We start from the raw sequence: 19,220 nt of genomic DNA on the forward strand, positions 1-19,220 counted from the left end.
TGATGCCTGCTTGAGCGAATCGATGAAAAACAGGAGGACTATGCTACAGTGCTACAGTGCAGGAAGTTTTGAGGGGAAGAAAGAAGGGAAGTGGATGCTCAAGAGAGAACATGGAGAATCTGGAAACAACCCAGATTGGCTAGTTAAACAAGCGATTGGTTAAAGAAACTATGGTACATCTACATAATGGAATACTATGCAGCTGCTAGGAAACATGAAGTCATAAAATTTGCTTATAAATGAATAGACGTAGAGAGTATCATACTGAGTAGATGAGTCAGAAGCAGAGGGACAGACATAGAATTTTTGCACTTATACATGGGATATTTAAAAAAATATAGTATGAGACTAATGGTACCCAAGGTCGGTAGAAATAAGGGCCAGCAGGATTGGTCTACAGTTGGAAACTTGCCTCAAGTGCTCAGGGAGAAGGCAGCTGGGATAGAGAAGGGATCACCATGACAGATAGTTGGAAATGATAACTCTGGATAAGAACCATGTGCTGAAATCCCAGTATCTGTACTGCAACCCATAATGCCAAAAGAAGAGACAGAGACAGAGAAGTGCCTGCGATAGAGGCAGATACAGGCTGGGACTGGGCTGGGGGTGGGAGATGACAGCCCGGAAACTAGGGACATTGGTGGTGAGAAATGTACACTTGTGAAGGGATAGATGATGGAACATAGTATGACTAGAATCCAATCATGAACAACTTTGTAACTGTATATGTCAGAGTAATTCTAGAGAGAGAGAGAACATGGGGCTTCAACCAGAATGGAAAAAAGCAGGGACATACATAAGCAAGTGCGATACATGTTCAAGGGAGGGCACGGGCTTGAAGAGCAAGCCAAAATACATATTCTGAGCGGAAGGTGGGGGCCTCACAGGAGAAGCAAGATAATCTCTTGTTTGTCCTCTTCATCAGAGGACAAGCAAGTTCGCAGGCCTGCGGTGGGGCGGGGCCTGAGCGGGGACAGGGGTGGGGCGGAGCTTGAGCGGGGATCTGGGCGGAGCCTGGGGCGGGGCTTAGGGCGGGGCTGGGAGGGGCGGGGCCTCCCGGCGCAGACCCGTTGGGGCCCGACGCGGCGTCATGGCGCGTGTCCTCCGAGCCCTTTGGGCCTTGCCCTTGCGAGCTGCGCCCGGGCGATCTGTTTGGGGCCGAGCTGCAGGCTGCAGCCTGAGCTCAAGAGCCAGGCCCAGAGACGCAGGTAGGAGGACCGGCGTTCCCGCCGCCGCCCTCGCCTTCGGCGCTGGCTTCTCCCGCGGGCCGGGGGTGCCCGGGCGCTGGGCCGTGGCCGGCGCTTCTCGGCCCCCGAGATGTGTTCAGGGCGCCCTTGCCCCACTCATTGCGGGCGAGGACTGCAAGGGCTGCCCACTCGCTGTCCACGGAGCAGCCGCCGTGTCCGCTCTTTCCTTCCCCTGAAAGGTGGGCCCCGCTGTCCCCGGGCGTGGCCGCGATTGCCCCCGCCCGAGTCGCGATGCTGTCTCCGCGTCCGAGCGGCGGGCGCGGGTCCCCGTGTGGTTTCCCGGGAGACGTGGGCGCCGATGCCCCCTGCGCCTGGCGACTCGCCGTCGGCTGGTGTCGGACGAACCGTCCGGGGCCGGGACCCGCGCCAGGGAGATAGCTGGGCGAGCGCCTTCTGCAGCGTGCCCACCTCCACCCCCGAACCGAGACCCCCGTCTCCAGTGGTCCCGGGTGGGCTAGTGCCCTTCGGGGATCATCTTCCCGGCCTGAACCCAATTCTGCTTTTTTATTTTTTTTAAGAGAGCTACCCGGGAACGCACGCACAGCCTCCTGGAACTCTCCCTGCCGAAGTTTTCAGACTGTGACGTCACTTGAATAGAACCACTGGGTTCGTGGACCGGTGTCTGACCCACCACGAGACTTCCTGTGGCCTGCAGAACCCGGGAGGGCTGTGCTTAGCGCACTGATACCGCCTGATGGGCTGGAGCCCCCGTTCCCTGCCCATAGTGATCTCACTGGAACCTGGCCCTTCGCCTTTGCACCCGTGGGATTGAGGTTTTCACCTTAAAAGGTGGCCAGACACAGGAACTGTGTAGCAAATCAGACACCCCGACCTGGGGGTGGGAGGTGGGGGAAGGACACAATTATATCTGCAGAGACATTTTTGATTCTACTCCGTGAAGAGCAGAAACTGGCTATCACCCAATTCTGCATGGGTTAAAACATGCTGGAGTAGGGCAGGAGAGAGCAGCTTGCCTGCAGGAGGCTGGGGTTAATTCCTGGTGCCATAGGATTCCCCCAAGCACCTCTGCAAGCAACCCGTGAGCACAGAGCCGGGAGTACCTTCTAGCACTGCAGGGTATGAATTCCAAACCTAAGGAAAAGAGAAATGCTTGGGTAAACCATGTCAGTTCAATAGACTAGTGCACTTTAGCACTGTCCTCCTCCGGTTGTTCATCGATTTGCTCAAGCGGACCCAGTAACGTCTCCATTGTGAGACTTCTTGTTACTGTGTCTGGCATATTGAATGCATCACGGGGGAGCTTGCCAGGCTTTGCCTTGCGGGTAGCTGGCCAGGCTCTCCGAGAGGGGCGGAGGGTCGGTCTGGTGGGCCGCATGCAAGGCAAACGCCCTACTGCTGAGCCCAGCCCAATAAACTAGTAACCCAACTGAAAATAATTATTTTGCATTGAAGCTCTCTGTCCACAAGCCCCTCTTACTGGCTCTGCGTATTTGAACCCGGATGTATCTTGAACTTGATAACAAGTTGCTTAAAAAGTTTAAGGTTGGGCTGGAGTTGATAGCACAGCGGGGCGGGTTTTTGCCTTGCACGGGGCTCACCCGGCTTCGATCACCGGCATCCCATATAGTCTCCCCCAAGCACCGCAAGGAGTAATTCCTAAGCATCACCGAGTGTGACCCTAAAAGCAAAAATAAATAAAAATTTAAATGCTTAAGTGTCAACAACTTAAACTTATTGTTTAAACTAAGGATGCAAAGGATAATAAATATGCAAAATTAATGAAAAATGCTGTATCATTTGATTGGTACTTTGTAAGTACACAACACATTTTAGTTATGATTACAAAAATAAATGTAAGGACAAAAGGGTGGCCCATTTATGTTTTGTACTTGGGAAAAGCTGAGTGAGAAAGGAAATGTTGAAAGTGATGGAGACACTGACATTTCAGGTTGGTCAGAAGCAAGGCCCCTGTGGTTTTTTGTCACCCGCACTGACAAAAGAGCTAATTGGGAGAGGAAAATAAGCATCCTGGAGAAAGCAACCCATTGTTTCAGGAAAGGATTCTTTCTAGATCTACTCTGGTTGGAAACCTTTTGGAGAATGTTAAAAATCTTTCCCACTGGCGTGGGAAAGAGAAACAAACGGAGGTTTGCAGATGAAAATGGGCTGTGAATTATTTGTTAATTTTCTAATAGTTTCCCTTTGTTTCAACAAGTTCTCTGGAAATTGGGCTGGCTTGCATGTGTGTGTATATATATATATATATATATATATATATATATATATATCTTATAGCCACAAAGGAAGCAAAACTGAAAGGAGGTAGCCAATGGGTATGACCAAAAGTGGGTTTCCATGAAAATGAGAAAATGGGGTCCCACCCCTTGGAACCATGGCCAGCAGGAAAAGCATCTTGTGCAAATCACAAAACACACACAGAGGAACCCTAAAGAATCCAGATTTGTCAGGTAGAGCCTGTTAATGCAACAGCAGAAGCCATTTAACTAGCTAAGAAAAGGACAGCCTTGACTATATTTAATGGGGAAAAAATCCTGAATAAAATGTAAACACCTACAAGCAATTCACACAAAAGAATATAGAAAACACTGTGCATCACTATGAACGTGTGATGAAGATATTAGTCTTTTCTGGAAAGATTATTTAGGATTTTTTTGGTAACCAAAACTGAATTCAAATAATTTCTGGCGTATTTGATAGAGGAGTAGTGACATCACAAGTGTTTTGAAGTTCATCTTCAATGCCATGGTCAGAGGACTAGCTCTTTGCAGTTCTTATTGATAAGCTGAAGAATCAAGTAGATTATAAGGTATTTTTGTATTCTCAGTGTTGGATGATTAAAACATTTATTAAGTACTTTGGACGTCCTGTCTACCCCCTTTGGCTGACTAGTTACCTAGTGACTTAGCTTTTGTTCATTGGAATAAAAGTGCAAAGGAAGAGGGAAAATGGGGAAAACAAAATGGAGCCCCAAACCAGGCAGAATGGATTGTAGTCTGTCTCAGTTTCCCCTTCAGGGGCATCAGCTACAGGAGCTGCTTCTTTTCTACGGAGGAAGAATTTTTAATAAAGACCTCCCTTGACAAATGTAATCAGAGAATTCTTTATAAAGCAGCAAGGGAGAGGAGTTTAATAACCCACTAGCTCCACGTTCTTTTCTCTCCAATCACTCAACTACTCCCAGCTGTATCCTGACAGGAAATATTCCTTTGAAAGTCGAAATGGAAGAGAGGATCAATTTCTCCCCTTAGGTACCTGAGGAGAATCTATTCCACATTCATATTTCAGTTCCCTCTTTAGCTCCCATACCCCAAAGGGACAGCGAGGCTCTCTTCTTATTACTCATTTGGTATTAAACTAATGAGTCAATTAAAGCATTTTTGTACTAGAGCTTTCTGGTCTCCATAAAGAAGGTGGGCAGAGAAAGCAGGGAAGATTCTGTCAGCTTCTTTAAGGTTTAATGCACTACAGGTAACAAGGCAAAGGAAGGACTAATAACATTTTTTTTGTACTAACAAAATCCCTTGCCAATCCAGGGTCCCTCACCAAGCCCGAGCGAGCACTGTCTGAGAGTGAATGGCGGAAGAAGCTGACTCCAGAGCAGTTTTATGTCACGAGAGAAAAAGGGACTGAACCGGTGAGCTACTATGGTTGCTGGTGTTCTGGTGAGATGTGTTGGGGTGGGAGGTTGCCCTGATCTGACCATGTAACTGTCAGCATCTGCTTTGCAGGTGTGTTCTCCCCGCCTGCCCACTGTCCCATCGGTCCAGCAGTGGGCTCTCCACCCTCCATCCCCTCAACTGCATGTCTAGCCTCCTGAAGAACCTTCCAGTCTCCCCTTCTCTCTGCCGATCTCTCCTCCACGCGCTTCAGCTCCCCACCTCAGCCCAACTCACTGCAGTGTTCCCCACTGTTCCTCTCCCAGGCCTTGCCCCTCACTTTGCCCTTCTCTGCTGTACTGCCAACAGAATTTCACTATATCCAACTCCACACCCAGGTCTCCAGTAGCTTCCCACAGATTAGAAGTCAAGGGTAGGGTCTCAAAATTACTTGGAAGAGACCGGAGAGCTGGTACAATGGAGGGGGCTCTTGCCTTGCTGTGGTTGATGTGGTGGACCCTGGTTCTGTCCCCTGCACTGCATGTGGTTCTCTCGGCACTCCAGGAGTAAGCCCTGCTGACAGCCAGATATGGCCCAATCCCGACCCTGCCACTCAGTAGTTAATGAGACCTTCCTGTCCCCCCGCCCTGACCTCCTGTCCCATCCCTCCACCCACCCATTTTCCATCTTAGTCTCTGCACTTTGGCTGCTGGACCCTCTCTCCGGCCCTCGAATGCTCTGGGCTTCCTTCTCCCTTGGGGCCCTCGCATGCTCAGTCTGTCTCTTCTTGCACCCTCCCCAACCTCATAATTTAGTCAAACCTCCCTTTCAGCTCTCAGCTCAAACCTCTTTCCTCAGCAAAGTCGCCCTGTCTCAGACCCAGGTTGGTTTCGTCTTGCCCAGTATTTTTCCTTCACAGACCCGCCTTCATTGGCACATTTCTGGCACTCAGTAGGGCGCTTAGGCTTTCAAAAAGGAGAGTTTTGTGAATCTGGGATGGTCTCAGGTGAATGGTGGAAACATTCTTTACACTGCATCAAAGCACCTCGGCTTTGTCATTTCCTAAGAGAACAGGTCCCAAGTGTTCCCATGAAAACACCATCCTCTCACATTCACCCCCACCCCTGACAGTTCCCCTTCCTTAACAAGGTGGCACTGGCTCTTACTTGGGGCTGCTTTAGACCCAAGTTCAGTCAGTGGCGTGGAGCAGTTGGACTTGATGTTGAGATGTTTATACTTGTTGAGCAGAACTCAGAGGGGCGCACAGCGCCGTGATTTCACTGGGCTATGGAGTATCTGTGTCCTTGGCAGTCCCAGCAGAATACTCTCCATGTGTCCACGTGCTCATGGCCATCCTGACCTGGTATCACCTCCAGTTTCTCTGATGCTCAAATAATTAGTCAGCTAGCAGATCCCCATTGGCTTGCATGAAATACTAACCCTTGAAAACCTTCCTGGTGGATGGGGGAGCTGCAGAGGGAGAGGTGGGACAGTGTGGGGTGTTCCAGTGTGTGTGTTTAATGCAGCCTTACTGGGAAAGAGACCCCAGGGGCTGCCCTTGTCGAAAGCAGATCACGGAGTAGTCTGCTCACAGCAGCAAGTGTTTCCAGGATCGCCTGGGCCAGCCCGATGCTTGGGAACAATTCAGCAGGGATTGGTATGTATTCCGATTCCCCAAATGAGCTGCCAGATGTTTAGGGGAATAAACCAACGGGATTCTCAAACAGATGGTTGCACAGTCCTTGGTGCATTTGGCCATTTTACAAAATGAGCATCATTTATTATTATAACTCATGTTCAAAATCTCTTTCAGTGGATTCGTGCTCACATTTAACTTCGGAGAATATTGCATAAATGGGAGCATTAGTTCAGCTTTGCAAGATGAAAAGGGGTCAGACATCCAGCATCAAACCATCACTAAATTTCCATCTAGTGGCATATAATTAGAGTTCAGTTGCACCTGTTTTTCACTGGGCAACAGTGATGCGCTGGTATTTTGAGTTTCCAGCCTGGGTGAGCAGTCACCAAAGATCTGCTTCTTAGTGGGAGGGAGACTTTCTGCAGTCATCATTGCCCTGCCCTCTACATCTGTTTTCATCATGCTTCACTCCAGGAGGGCGGACAGCAAGAGGAAGAGGCCCAGAGCATGGTCGCCAGAGGCAGCTCGAGGCAGCCTTGTCTTGCTGAGTGTTGAGTCTCGATACTGGGAGATCAGACCAAGGGCACCAGCAGTGGAGAGATGTGAGATGCAGGGTCTTCTCTAGACTCTACTCCTCTAGCGCAGCTTGGCCTCCACCCTGCAGGCTAACTCCGCTCTGTCCCCTGGCCGGCGGGGGACATGCCTTCTTAGAGTCACTGACCCTGGGGTCATTCCCATCTGTGTCCATTTGCCAGCTCCTGCCCTTTCCTTGCAGATAGTTCCCTAAGGAAGCATCTGCAGCTCAGCCTGCTGTGTATAGCATGTTTCCTGCAGGGATGCTGTGTTGACTTGCTGAAAATTCACTGGCCAGCTCTTGATGCGGACAGCTGACTTAGCTGGGGCGACTGTTGCTTTCTCTCATAGACTGGGGAACTTAAATGACAAACATTTCCTTCAGAGTCCTTGCAGCAGGGAGGTTCACAATCCAGGTACCAGCAAATCGGGACCCTCATGAGAACGCTTTTCCTCATTTGCCGATGTCTGGCTTTGTGCTCTATTCTCACATGGTAGAGAGAGAGAATTCTCTTTTATGTTTTCTTTTGAGGGCCATGGCTCACTCATGAAGGCTCACCTAAATAACCTAAGTATCCCCCCACAAACCCCCCACCTCCTATTACTATCATATTAGGGGTTAGGACCTAAACATAACTAGGAGGAAGGATAAACATTCAGTCCAGGCAGCCCTTGAAAGCCCAGGAGTTATTTCACACCTCTTTCCATCTCTAATCACAGTCAGTCATTTTGCTTCCCTCTCCTAAATCATTCTTAGGATGGCCTCTTAGTTATGGCTCTGCCACATACCTGTGTGACTGTTTCTTGCCTTGTGTCTTACCTGGCTCTATTCCATTCTTTGCGTGGATACCGAGTGACCACACGAGCCTGGTGTACCCCAGCCAGCAGCTTTCCTGTTCATAGGATATAAAATGCCCCGTCACCTGCCCCCTGCCTTCTCAGCATCCCCTTCCCTCAATCTCCACCTTAATCTGTTCTACCTGAAATCTCCGATTTCTTCATCTGATTAACTCCTACTCATCATACAAAATGCACCTTTGTGACAGCGCTTTCCTATACTACACATCAATCAGGCTGTGTATTTAAAACAAGTGATCTTGGAGGCTGGAGAATCGTACAGTAGGCAAGGTGCCATAGGGGCCCCTGAGCAGGGCCAGGAGAGATGCCTGAATGCACTGAACATCACTGGGTATGGCCCAGAAACAAATAAAAATAAGACAGGAGTTCTCTCAAAGCCCCCGTTTTAGATGTTACTTGGTACAGAAAGGCACGGCGACTCCCCCAGTCTCGACTCTTACCCCTGGGTGGGCGGAACCCTCTGTTGGCTCCCGTTGTTCTGCCCCACACACCAGCACATGCTTCCCATCCTGTGGATTGCTTTTCCACTCTATAGCCTGAGCACTCAGCCTAGCTAGGAGTTCTCGAGAAAGGCTAGGTCTTCAGGTAAATCCTGGAAGGAACTCTTGAAAGACCAACAGAGTTTGGTCCCGAATAAGACTGGTACTAGCTGGGTACTAACTGGTACTGACTAGCTAAGTACTGACTGGTATTAACTGGTGAGAGGGATGGGGAGACGGGGAAACCAGGCAGGGAAGCAGCAGAGAACCCCCATCTCATACATTGTGTCAGTTAAGGAGTCCTTCTCATGGAAGGTTTTAAAACTTACTGTCACTCCCTCTGTGCAGTTGACACCGAAACTCCCTGGGTTCACATGTCAGAGCTGGGGGTTTGTTCAGTAGGGAACCGCGAGGGTACAGAGCACAGCTGATTCCCCAAGTCAGCTCAGTGCCCTGGTGAGCTTCTCTTCCATCCCATCAGGCGGGTCATGCCTGCCACCATGCTCTCACCAGGGGCCTTCCTACTTAGCTTCTGCAAGAACTTCTCCCCTCCCATCTTCTTTGACTGCAGATGCAATAAAAGAACAGAAGGAACTGGGCTGAACCAGCCTTTTGCTTTTTAACAGGGAGATTGAATTTTCAAGATAACACTTAAAAAAGACACTGACTCATCTTGCTCATTGCCTTGCATCTCGTTGTGTTTCTCTGGGGAGATGGTTTGAAAGCTATCACAGTAAATAACAGTCATTTCATCTCAGTACTACCCTGGCACCAGGACAAACCAAACTCACAGTTTACCATGTATTGCTGTGCAGTGTCTTAAACACCATAACCTGGGTCTCAATGAGCTCTCTGCTTTACACATACTTATGTTGTCTTGCTTTTGGAGATTTCAGATGGTTTTTGACAGCGAATTAGATTTTTGCTACGTTAACTCTTTTGAAATGTAGACCAAAATCATCAACAAGTCAGCGGACCCTTTTCTGGATTTCTCTGGGATTTATTTTTCTTTTTGGCCCTTTATGTGAAGACAAAGTAGTATTAGTGTCATACTTTGATTACCTGACTGAATACGGGCTGGGTTGGGAACAAGCCTGAAGTCTGTTACACTGGATACATCATCATTTCCTCTCTGATGAGACTTGTACTTTAGCTAGTACAAAGATTTCTGTATTGGAGGAGGTAATCAGGATTTAAGTCTGCCACATCCTGTCCTCCTAACATTACAAGGAACCTAAACTTGATGTGTCTGATTCCCTTTCAGCCTTTCAGTGGGAGCTACCTGGATAACAAGGAACCAGGAATGTATCACTGTGTGTGCTGTGATAGCCCACTCTTCAGGTGAGATAAGTGAGTGATACCAAAGAGAACAAACCTCCACATTCATATGCTTTGGCTCCTTGGAGTTAGGATAAATACAGGCCCATGTGGGTTTCAGTTGCTTTCCTGTTCAGCATCATTGCTAGAAGGATGCCTACTTATTCCAAGAAAGATTTGGCTGTCTTATTTCTGGAATTTAGAGCAGTGAACACGATTTCCTAGTTTATATTCTTCCTTTCTATATCGTTGAGAAATAGCAAACAAATAAAACGTGTGGATACCTTAAGATAAAGCTCTTAGAATTTTTTTCCCCTGGGAAAGTATTTAAAGAAATTTAAACCGTAATAGTATTTGCTTGGCCATGTGATTAAAACCATCTCTCTCCCAGAGAAAATGGGCTTATAACTTAATTTAGGAAATGTAGAATTTTATGAGGATAGATTCCCCACAATGCTTGACAGTACTGAATACCATGCCCTCATCTATGTAGCTAAAAGTAAATTTAATTGTCCCTTGATTTCAAAGCCTCTTTTAAGTCAATCAGGATCTGAAATCTTTCAACAAAGGCTTTTTGTTTAGACATGTAGGAAACAGTCTGAAAAAAATAATAAGTAGATGTGATGGAAAAGAAAGAAAGTCCTGTTTTTCAGAACTTCAAAGATGTTTGCCTCTCTTTTGCATCAACCCTAAATTGGTTTAGAATACAATATAAATCAATCCAGCTCTGTAACTCTTCCTTGAGGGGAGTGCTTAGAGCAAACTGGGCTTCCCTGGGCTGTTGGCTGCTAACGTGGGCTGGATTTGGAAAACCAGATTCCGCCTGCAGAGGTGAGGAATGATTACTATTGATTTTTTTCCCTCTTAGTCCGGGAAGGGCTTTGCCCAGGCTTACAGGGTAAAACTGAAGTGGCAGGCAGCCTGGCCAGGCCTGGGAAAAAGTGGGAGAAATGGTTCCAAACTGCTTCAGTGACATGTGAGATGCAGATTCCTGAGCACTAGTTACTGCTTGGCCTATGGCTCTGCTAAAGAGAAGGGGCTCGCGAGGACCGGCCTGAGTGTGGTCCAAGGCAGAGGTTCCTCTCTCCAGCTGTGGATGTTCCTCTCTTCAACTCGAAAGACAAAGGATGAGAAGCATCCTGAGAAAGACCCTCCAGCACATAGTTCATTCCTCACCTCGGGCTTTATTGATGGTGTTGTTTATACTAATGAAAACAGTGTTGCCCTTTCTTCTTCCCCAGTGCCCCCCATCTCCCCACTGTGTGGTTCAGTCAGGATTGTGAGTGTGGGTACACACAGGGGAGAGGAGCGAAGACCTTTTCCATCAGAACTTCTCGCAGTGCTCAGAGGTGTGGCAGTCACTGATTGCACAAGACTTTTGGACACTAGAAATATAACTAGAAGGTTGATTTTTAAATAGTATTAAGGAGCGATAGCACAGCGGGTAGGGCGTTTGCCTTACAAGCGGCCAACATGGCCAACCCGAGTTCGATTCCTCCGCCCCTCTCGGAGAGCCCGGCAAGCTACCGAGAGTATTCGATATGCCAGACACAGTAACAACAAAGTCTCCAATGGAGACGTTACTGGGCCCACCCGAGCAAATCGACGATCAACGGGAGGGCCTTTACCTTACCTTTACCTTTATTAAATCTAAACGGCCACTTGTGGCTGGTGGCCATTCTGTTAGTGCAGTGCTGGGCCCAAGTAAGGAAGATGAGGGATGGACCAGCCAGTACTAATAGGAAAGCCGGTCAGTTCTCCGGAAGTCCATTTCCCTGTCGCCAGTGTACTGAACTGTTATCCCACTGATTATTTTATTTCCTTTCTCTCATTTAGTCTTAGTTGAAAAGTTATGCTTGGGGGATACTCAAGGCTTGGTGCCTGAGGGTCACTCCCAGTAGTGTTTGAGGGACTGGTGGTACGGGGAATTGAACCTGGGCCTCTTACCTGCAAAGCAACTGCGTCAGCCCTTGGAGCGCTCTCTCTCTCTCTCTCTCTCTCTCTCTCTCTCTCTCTCTCTCTCTCTCTCTCTCTCTTTCTCTCTCTCTCCCTCTCTCTCTCCCTCTCCCTCTCCTTCTCCCTCTCCCTTTCTCTCTCCTCTCTCCCTCTCTCTCTCTCTACCTCTCTCTCTCTCCCTCTTTCTCTCTCCCTCTCTCTCTGTCCCCAGTGTCTTCCCTTCCCTTTTCTTCTATCTTCTTTTCTTTCCTTTCCGTTCCTTTCTTGTTCTTTTCTTTTTAATTCTTGGCTTATTTCTATTCCATTTTCTCTTCCTTGCTTTTCTGTCTTTCTCATTTTGGATTTTTGTTTGTTTTGTTTAGGTTTTGTTTTGCAGTGTCAGGGATGGAGCCCAGGTCCCCCACGCGCAAGGCCTGCTCTTTACCACAGAGCCATATCCCTGGCCCCTCTATCACATTTTTCTCAGTGCATCTGCTACTGAGACAGAGAAATGAGAGTGTATCCACGAGAACACCTCCTGTGCCTGAATGTATATAGCTTAGGGATGCATTTGTCTGTAGGAGAGGCAGTGTCCACAAGTGGTTAAAGCTGCCCACGCAGCATCCTGATTCCATTGCATGTGAGGATGGGCAAGTGTTTTTTAACCTCTCTGTGTCTCAGTCTCCTTCTCACCTTACCTGAAAAGTGAGCAAAGGCCTGGTCATGTTTCTGAGTCCATATTGTTGGGAGGACTGAGTGGGTGATGAGTTCACCCTTGTGAACATGCCAGTGTTGCCTGACGCATGCCAAGGATGCAGCTTGGGTCAGCACTGTTATTCCCCAGAGCTCCATCCTTCTGTGTCTGCCCACGTTCTTTATTTTTTTGTTTGTTTGTGTTTGTTTTAGGTTATTTATTTTAATTTTTTAATGAATCATCGTGAGATACAGTTACAAAATTCCATGATTACCTTTCAGTCATACAATGATCAAGTACCCATCCCTCCACCAGCGCCCATTCTCCTCCACCAATGTTCCCAGTAACCCTTCCGCCACCCCCCATCCTCTTCCCATGCCCCCTGCCTCTGTGGCAGGCAGGGTCCCTTTGACTCTCTCTCTCCTTTTGGGTGTTATTGGATTGCAATGCAGGTAGTAAGTGGCCATCATGTTTGGCTTATAGTTTACTTTCAGCACGCATCTCCCATCCCAAGCGAGTCCTCCAAGCATCATTCACTTAGCGTACCCTTCTCCATCCCATCCATGCCCACATTCTTTAATAGTGAGGAACTCTTGCTGCTAGATTCTAACCAGTGGGAGTCCGTCCTCTCTTCCTAAGTGTGCTCCCTGTGTAGGAGCACCATCTCAGGAATACTGACTTGTTGGCTTCTCATTCTCCCTTTGTCTTTGGCAGTCTCAGCAGAGAGAGTCCAGGGAGGGGAAAACATTAAAATCCCTTCAAATATTTGTAGAGAGTCAAAAGGAAATGTAAAGTCGGTCAACTAAAAGGCAACACTTAGAAAACTGAGTGGAGGGGCTGGAGTGATAGCGCAGTAGGTAGGGCGTTTGCCTTGCACGTGGCCAAGCCAGGTTTGATTCCCAGCATCCTATGTGGTCCCCCGAGCAACGCCAGGAGTAATTCCTGAGTGCAGAGAGCCAGAAGTAACCCCTGAGCATCGCCGGTGTGACCCAAAAAGCAAAAAAAAAAAAAAAAAGGATAACCAAGTGGAGCTAAGACCTTTCTCCCCAGCAGCCCAGCCTTCTCAAGTGCAGCATCCAAATCAGAGACCTGGAGAATGGGGAAACGACTCACGTCCCTGGGAACTGCATGTTCTCACAGCCTTAACCGTGGGGGGTCACATGATGCTGTGCTAGTTCCCCCCAACCACTCACCTTCCTCATCCATTATACAACTCCTGCCTCACATACACTAATCCCGGACATGTTCATGTGATACTGGGGTGGGGAGCAGGGGTGGTTGTGGCACATATTTCTTGATAAACTTTCTCGGAAGGAAGCCAGGAGTCTGTTCTTAATTCACTTCTTACATCGCATCCTGACAGACAGTCTGCATGCTTACAGTATTATTAAAAATGCTGTGTGCATTCCCTCCCCTTGCTTGGCATAAATGCATGTTCTTCCAGGAAGCCGGGATTGCCGAACATCAGTATCTACTAGCTGCTGGCAGTTTGGGGGCTGTGGAATTTCCAGAAATGTAGAAAAGAAACAAAGGAAACCCACAGACCATACTTAACCAAAGGAACACCTCTAGAGCATATGAAAGGAAGGACCTGGGTTTGGAGTTTTTAAAGGGAAGACATTATAGTCTGATCATCATTTACATATGTGTAATGGGACTTCTGATCGGCCTTAATATTTAGGCTCCCAGTCTTAAACCATCAAATGATGTGCCTCTTTGATTATCATCAGATTTTGTCCTCTGAGTCACAGAAGGTTGTAAGGCCTGAGCACTGAGCCAGCAGTAAGGCCTGAGCACCACTGGGTGTGACCCAGAAGCCAAAAGAAACATTGCATTCATAATGCTCCATGAAAGTGATCAAAGTGGAATGGTTACTGTTCATAGTTCTTACATGTTAAAGGTGGTAATACTTGATCAAGATGTGTAAGCTGTTTTTCCCTGGACCAGAGAGACTACAATGAAATGTGTATGTGAGTGTGTGTTGTGGTGGGCATTGAACCCAGGGCCTCACACATTGGACAGATGTAGTGTACCTGCTCAGTCTCACCCTGAGACCTAGACTGAATTTTGTTGGCTTGTTTTGGGGCCCACATGGTGTTCAGGGGGTCTTCCCAGCACACACACTAGCTCTTTGAGTTGTCTCCCTGGCTGGCCCTATTTATGTTTATATATCTCAAGTATATAGCTCATTCTTACACATTCTGAAATATTTTTCAATATTGAATTGTGTGTAAAATGGTATGTCATTCTTTTTTTTTTCTTCTGGTGGGAGGGGTGCTTTAGCCACACCCGGGTGTGATCAGAGGTTACTCTTAGCAGTGTGCTCAGGGGCCACCCATGGTAGTGCTCAGGGCTGGGTGAGGCCCAGACGTAGCTGGCAGTTCCCCGGAGACTAGGGCGAGGCTGCTGCTGTCTCCTGCAAGCAGGCAGACGGGCTCCTCATGAGGCCACTGGAAGTGCCCGTTTTCAAAGCCATCTGGCACCTGTGCCATGTGAAGTCCAGAGCCCCTCCGGAGGCAGCTCTTACTTTCCATTCCCTAGGCCTCCTTTTATTCACATTTCAAGCACAAGGTTTCTGCAAGGGTTTTTTCCCTGCAAATCACAAAGCTCCCAGTGATGTGCTTCCAGCCACCCAGGGAGTGAGTGGAAGTTCCTCCTCTGTGTGAGCCCGCGGTGGCTGGGGCAGTGACCGGGGGCAGGACAGAGGCTCTCAAGTGCTCGGTGACTGTCTCCCCAGCTCGGAGAAGAAGTTCTGCTCAGGCTCGGGCTGGCCCTCCTTCTCCGAGGCACACGGCGCTGCTGGCTCTGATGAGACTAACGCGGGGGTCCTGCGGCGGCTAGACACCTCCTTGGGCCTGGCTCGCACCGAGGTGGTCTGCAAGCAGGTGGGTGTTGTTGCATCAGCTTTGCTTTCCTGGTACTGTCCCCCTAAAGAGCTCTCGTGCCCTTGGCAGAGCTGATAGGACACCCCCACCCAGGAGAACATGTCTTGGTGGGCACAGAAGAGCAGAAAAGGGCCTTTCCGTGGGACAAGGAATGCCAGAGGGACAGACAGGTAAGCCTGGCCGCCTGGTCTCTGCCCCTCAGCGCCAGCTGCCAAGGCGGCCCTACATGGCTATGGACTGGCCTGGCCAGGCGGCAGAGCCATCTGCATTGCCTTAGACATGCAACCATTCTAGTTTGGTCCAACGCGGAGGCCAGTAAAGAAGCAGCATATTATGTCCTCAGTAAGACACAGGCTGAGGTAGCGTGTATAGAGGGCCTGGGCAAGGCCTGAGTCCAGCCAGTCAGTGACTGTGAGGTTCCAGCTCAAGCACTGGCTGTCAGGCCTTTGCCCCCAGACTGAGCATCCCATGGAGTAGACCCAGGGGTGGCTCTGGGGAAAACACACACACACACACACACACACACACACACACACACACACACACACGCTACAGCATTTTCTAGTGGTTTGGGTTTGTTGTGGTGGTTTTGGTTTTGTTTTGGAACCACACAAAGAGGTACTCAGGGCTGACTCCTGGCTCTGCTCTCCTGGCAGACTTGGGGGACCATATGGGGTATCAGGGATTGAACACAGGTCTGCTGCATACAAGGGAAGTGCCCTACCCAAGGGACTATTGCTCCTATTGCTCCAGATCCCACATTATCCAATATTTATGCAGGAACTGTGTTGAAACCTTATACGCATTTTTCCATTTAATTATCTCAATAGCTCCATTAGGTAGGTATAAAATAATTATACCGCTAGAATTGAGCAAATCAAGGGACAAATCCAGTAAGTTGTTCACAGCTTCATCCATAAAGGAGACTCTTTTCGCCTGTAAATGCCCTTCATTCGTGCTCTTGTTTTGTTTTTGCTTTTGTCTGGGGGAGATCACTCCCAGTGGTACTCATAGGATCATGCTGGTGATTGAACTCAGGGCTTCCACACACAAAATACATGCTGTCCCCTTTGAATTATCTCCCTGACATTTTATTTTTTTTGGGGGGGGATAGGGGGAGGACTCCAAGCACTGCTCAGCTCAATGGGGTAGGGCGTGAGTCCCTGCTTAGCCAACTGGGCTAACATGGTCAGCGTCGGGACCTGGAGATAGGGTGTCCTGGCCCAGTGGGGCAGAGCCCATAAGAGCCACACCTGGTCATGCCTTCAGCACGAGGGCTTCCTCAGCTACACCCAGCACTGCCTGGGGGACCATGTGGTACTTGGATGGACCGGAAACTGGGTTCTGCCAGGCAGGTCTCGAGTCCCCACCCACCACCACTGAGCTACCTCCCTGGCTGCAGCCTGCTCCTCTTAATTAAATTCATATGCAGTGGACATGTCCCTCTGCACAGATACAAACCCTGGAGTGGGGTGGGGGCGTGCGGGGTTCATTGACTTGGTTTTGCCTGCGAGCCTGTCTCAGCTGGGGCGTAACAACTTCTCTCCTTTGCAGTGTGAAGCCCACCTGGGCCACGTGTTCCCTGATGGACCCGGGCCTACTGGTCAGCGATTCTGTATCAACAGCGTGGCACTGCGCTTCAAACCAGCCCAGCGCTGATGCCTTGAGCTTCTTCCCTGGCCCTGCCTTCCGCCTTAATTTCCACGTCAGTGACTTGTTCATAATTTCCACGTCAATGATAGTTCACTATTCAAGAAGGCTGAGTTTGCCGCCAGCACCCAGTTCCTGAATTTATTTACCCCAAATCAACTCAGTCCTGCCTCTAGCTTCCTTTGACAGAAATTTCACAGGATGAAGCTGCTCTTAACATCAGAATTGACTTCTGTAGGCATTTCTGGGAAGCAGAGGGCGTGGGATGTCAGAGCACATTAGTGGATTCATAGGAGGTGGGGGCGGGGGGGGGGAAGGGGCTCCATACAAATCTCTCCTGCGGGGCCAGGTGAGGGGCTGGCTTCTCTTGCCAGAGGCTCAGGCCCCAGGGCCACATGGAGTGAGAGTGAGTGAGTGAGTGAGTGAGTGAGTGAGTGAGTGAGTGAGTGAAGAATCTGGAGCTCCAGAAGGTGTGAAACTGCCCAGGACTTCCCACAGGGTGGTTCTTCTTGGCAGGTGAGTGAGGGGTCCGTGAACAGAGGAAGAGAAGCCGGGGTTATTTACCCAGCTTGAAAGGGGACTCCCAACAGCGAGGTGGGGCGGCAGATGTTTTGTGAGAGGCACCAAGAGAGATCAGTGGTTCTTTTTTTTTTTTTTTTTTTTTTTTTTTTTTGGTTCTTTTCTTAAGGTTCAGAATGTCCCGAACATTCTAGCTCTCTCACCTTTGTACCTGCAAACCAGCTCTAATGGGCCGCTGTTAGCTTCCAGTGATAAATGAATGTGCTTATAAAATGTAAACCTTAAAACTGTTCAAATAAAATATCAAAATATGTTTCCCCTTTTCCCTAAAACTATGACTGTGTCCTTTTATTTAAAAAAAAAGACTTGGAATTTAAAATATAATTAGATCACATGATAGCAGGCATTTGGTTGTACCAATACTAACGACAATTTGAGTTTGTTTTTTTTTTTTACAAATTGAGTCTGGAACAATTTACTATTGGAGGTGTTTAAAACGTTTTCTTTGAGATTTTACAGGTAGAAACTTTATTATTATTACAATAATAGAAACTATTATTCCACTTTTTCTCCAATTCTTTTGGTAGTTACCCTGGAAATAAAAACATGCATCTTTTAACTGTAGTCATGTACAATTACTTTTCTACTTCTCTATGAGTCCTAACCTTAGGCAATTTAAATTCAATAAAACCTTCCTGCACTTTGCGCTACTCTTGCCAGCTATTTAATATTACACACATTTGAAACCCTACTAATCATTACTACTGCGTATATCGATATTCATGTCTGCCTACTCGGTTGCCTTTTTCTATAGCTCTTAAGCATTTCCTGAGATGCCTCTGTCCTAGTGGGGTTATTTTCCTTGTTTCTAAAGAACTTTTTTTTTCCCTTTTTGGGTCACACATGGCAATGCACAGAGGTTACTCCTGGCTCTGCATTCAGGAATTACTCCTGGTGGTGCTTGGGGAACCATATGGGATGCTGGGAATCAAACCTGGGTTGACTGCGTGCAAGGCAAACACACTACCCACTGTGCTATCGCTCCAGCCCGAACTTTTATTTTTTGACTAAAATTATTATCATTTATACAAGATTTGCTTGTTCACCAAAAAGCAACACGTTGGGGCTGGAGCAATAGCACAGTGGGTAGGGCGTTTGCCTTGCATGTGGCCAACCCGAGTTTGATTCCCAGCATCCCATATGGTCCTCTGAGCACCTCCAGGGGTAATTTCTGAGTGCAGAGCCAGGAGTTACCCCTGTGCATTGCCGGGTGTGACCCAAAAAGCCATAAAAAAAAAGCAACACATGGATTCAGGACTGGAGATTGGTGTACAATGCCTGCCTCAGGTGTTTCAATCTCTGGGTTTGACCCTGCCACCAAAAAAAAAAAAGAAAAGAAAATATATCAATGTGAGCGCGCGTGTCTGTGTGTATGTGTGTGTGTATTACATTAAGTTCATTACTAAAAGTCCAATTCTGTCCTTTTTACCCAATTTACCTAACCGTTCCCTCCTCCATTCTAGTAACCACTAATTGATTGCTAATTGGGGGCTCCAGGGTGATAGGGTACTTGGGCTTCCAGGAAACCAACCCAGGGTCTGTGCACGCCAGATGTGTGTGCCTGCTTGGGCTCTTGACCTGGCCTGTCTTCTGGTTCTGATGCAAGTTTCTTTCATGTGCAAAAGCTTCTAGTTTGATGTCACATTTGCCCATTTTGTGCCTTTGTTTCACTTGCTCTTGCAGGCAAGTCTCCAAACATCTCTAAGGCTGATGTCAAAGAGCCAATCACCTGTTTCTCTTTTTTTTCTTTAATAGTCTCGTTTCTTACATCCAAGTCTTTAATTTT

General features: G+C 48.1%; 1 protein-coding gene across 1 annotated transcript; it reads left to right on the forward strand.

Annotated features, from left to right (window-relative positions):
- The first annotated feature begins 1,051 nt into the window (after positions 1-1,051).
- MSRB2 (methionine sulfoxide reductase B2) lies at positions 1,052-17,158 on the forward strand. Its single transcript, XM_056114676.1, has 5 exons — positions 1,052-1,208; positions 4,763-4,863; positions 9,639-9,715; positions 15,058-15,205; positions 16,760-17,158. The coding sequence occupies exons 1-5, from the start codon at positions 1,091-1,093 to the stop codon at positions 16,862-16,864; spliced, it is 549 nt and encodes a 182-aa protein (XP_055970651.1). The 5' UTR covers positions 1,052-1,090; the 3' UTR covers positions 16,865-17,158.
- The last annotated feature ends 2,062 nt before the right edge of the window (positions 17,159-19,220 follow it).

Source organism: Sorex fumeus, unplaced genomic scaffold (genome assembly GCF_029834395.1).
Source record: "Sorex fumeus unplaced genomic scaffold, SorFum_2.1 ptg000026l, whole genome shotgun sequence".
NCBI lineage: Eukaryota > Metazoa > Chordata > Mammalia > Eulipotyphla > Soricidae > Sorex > Sorex fumeus.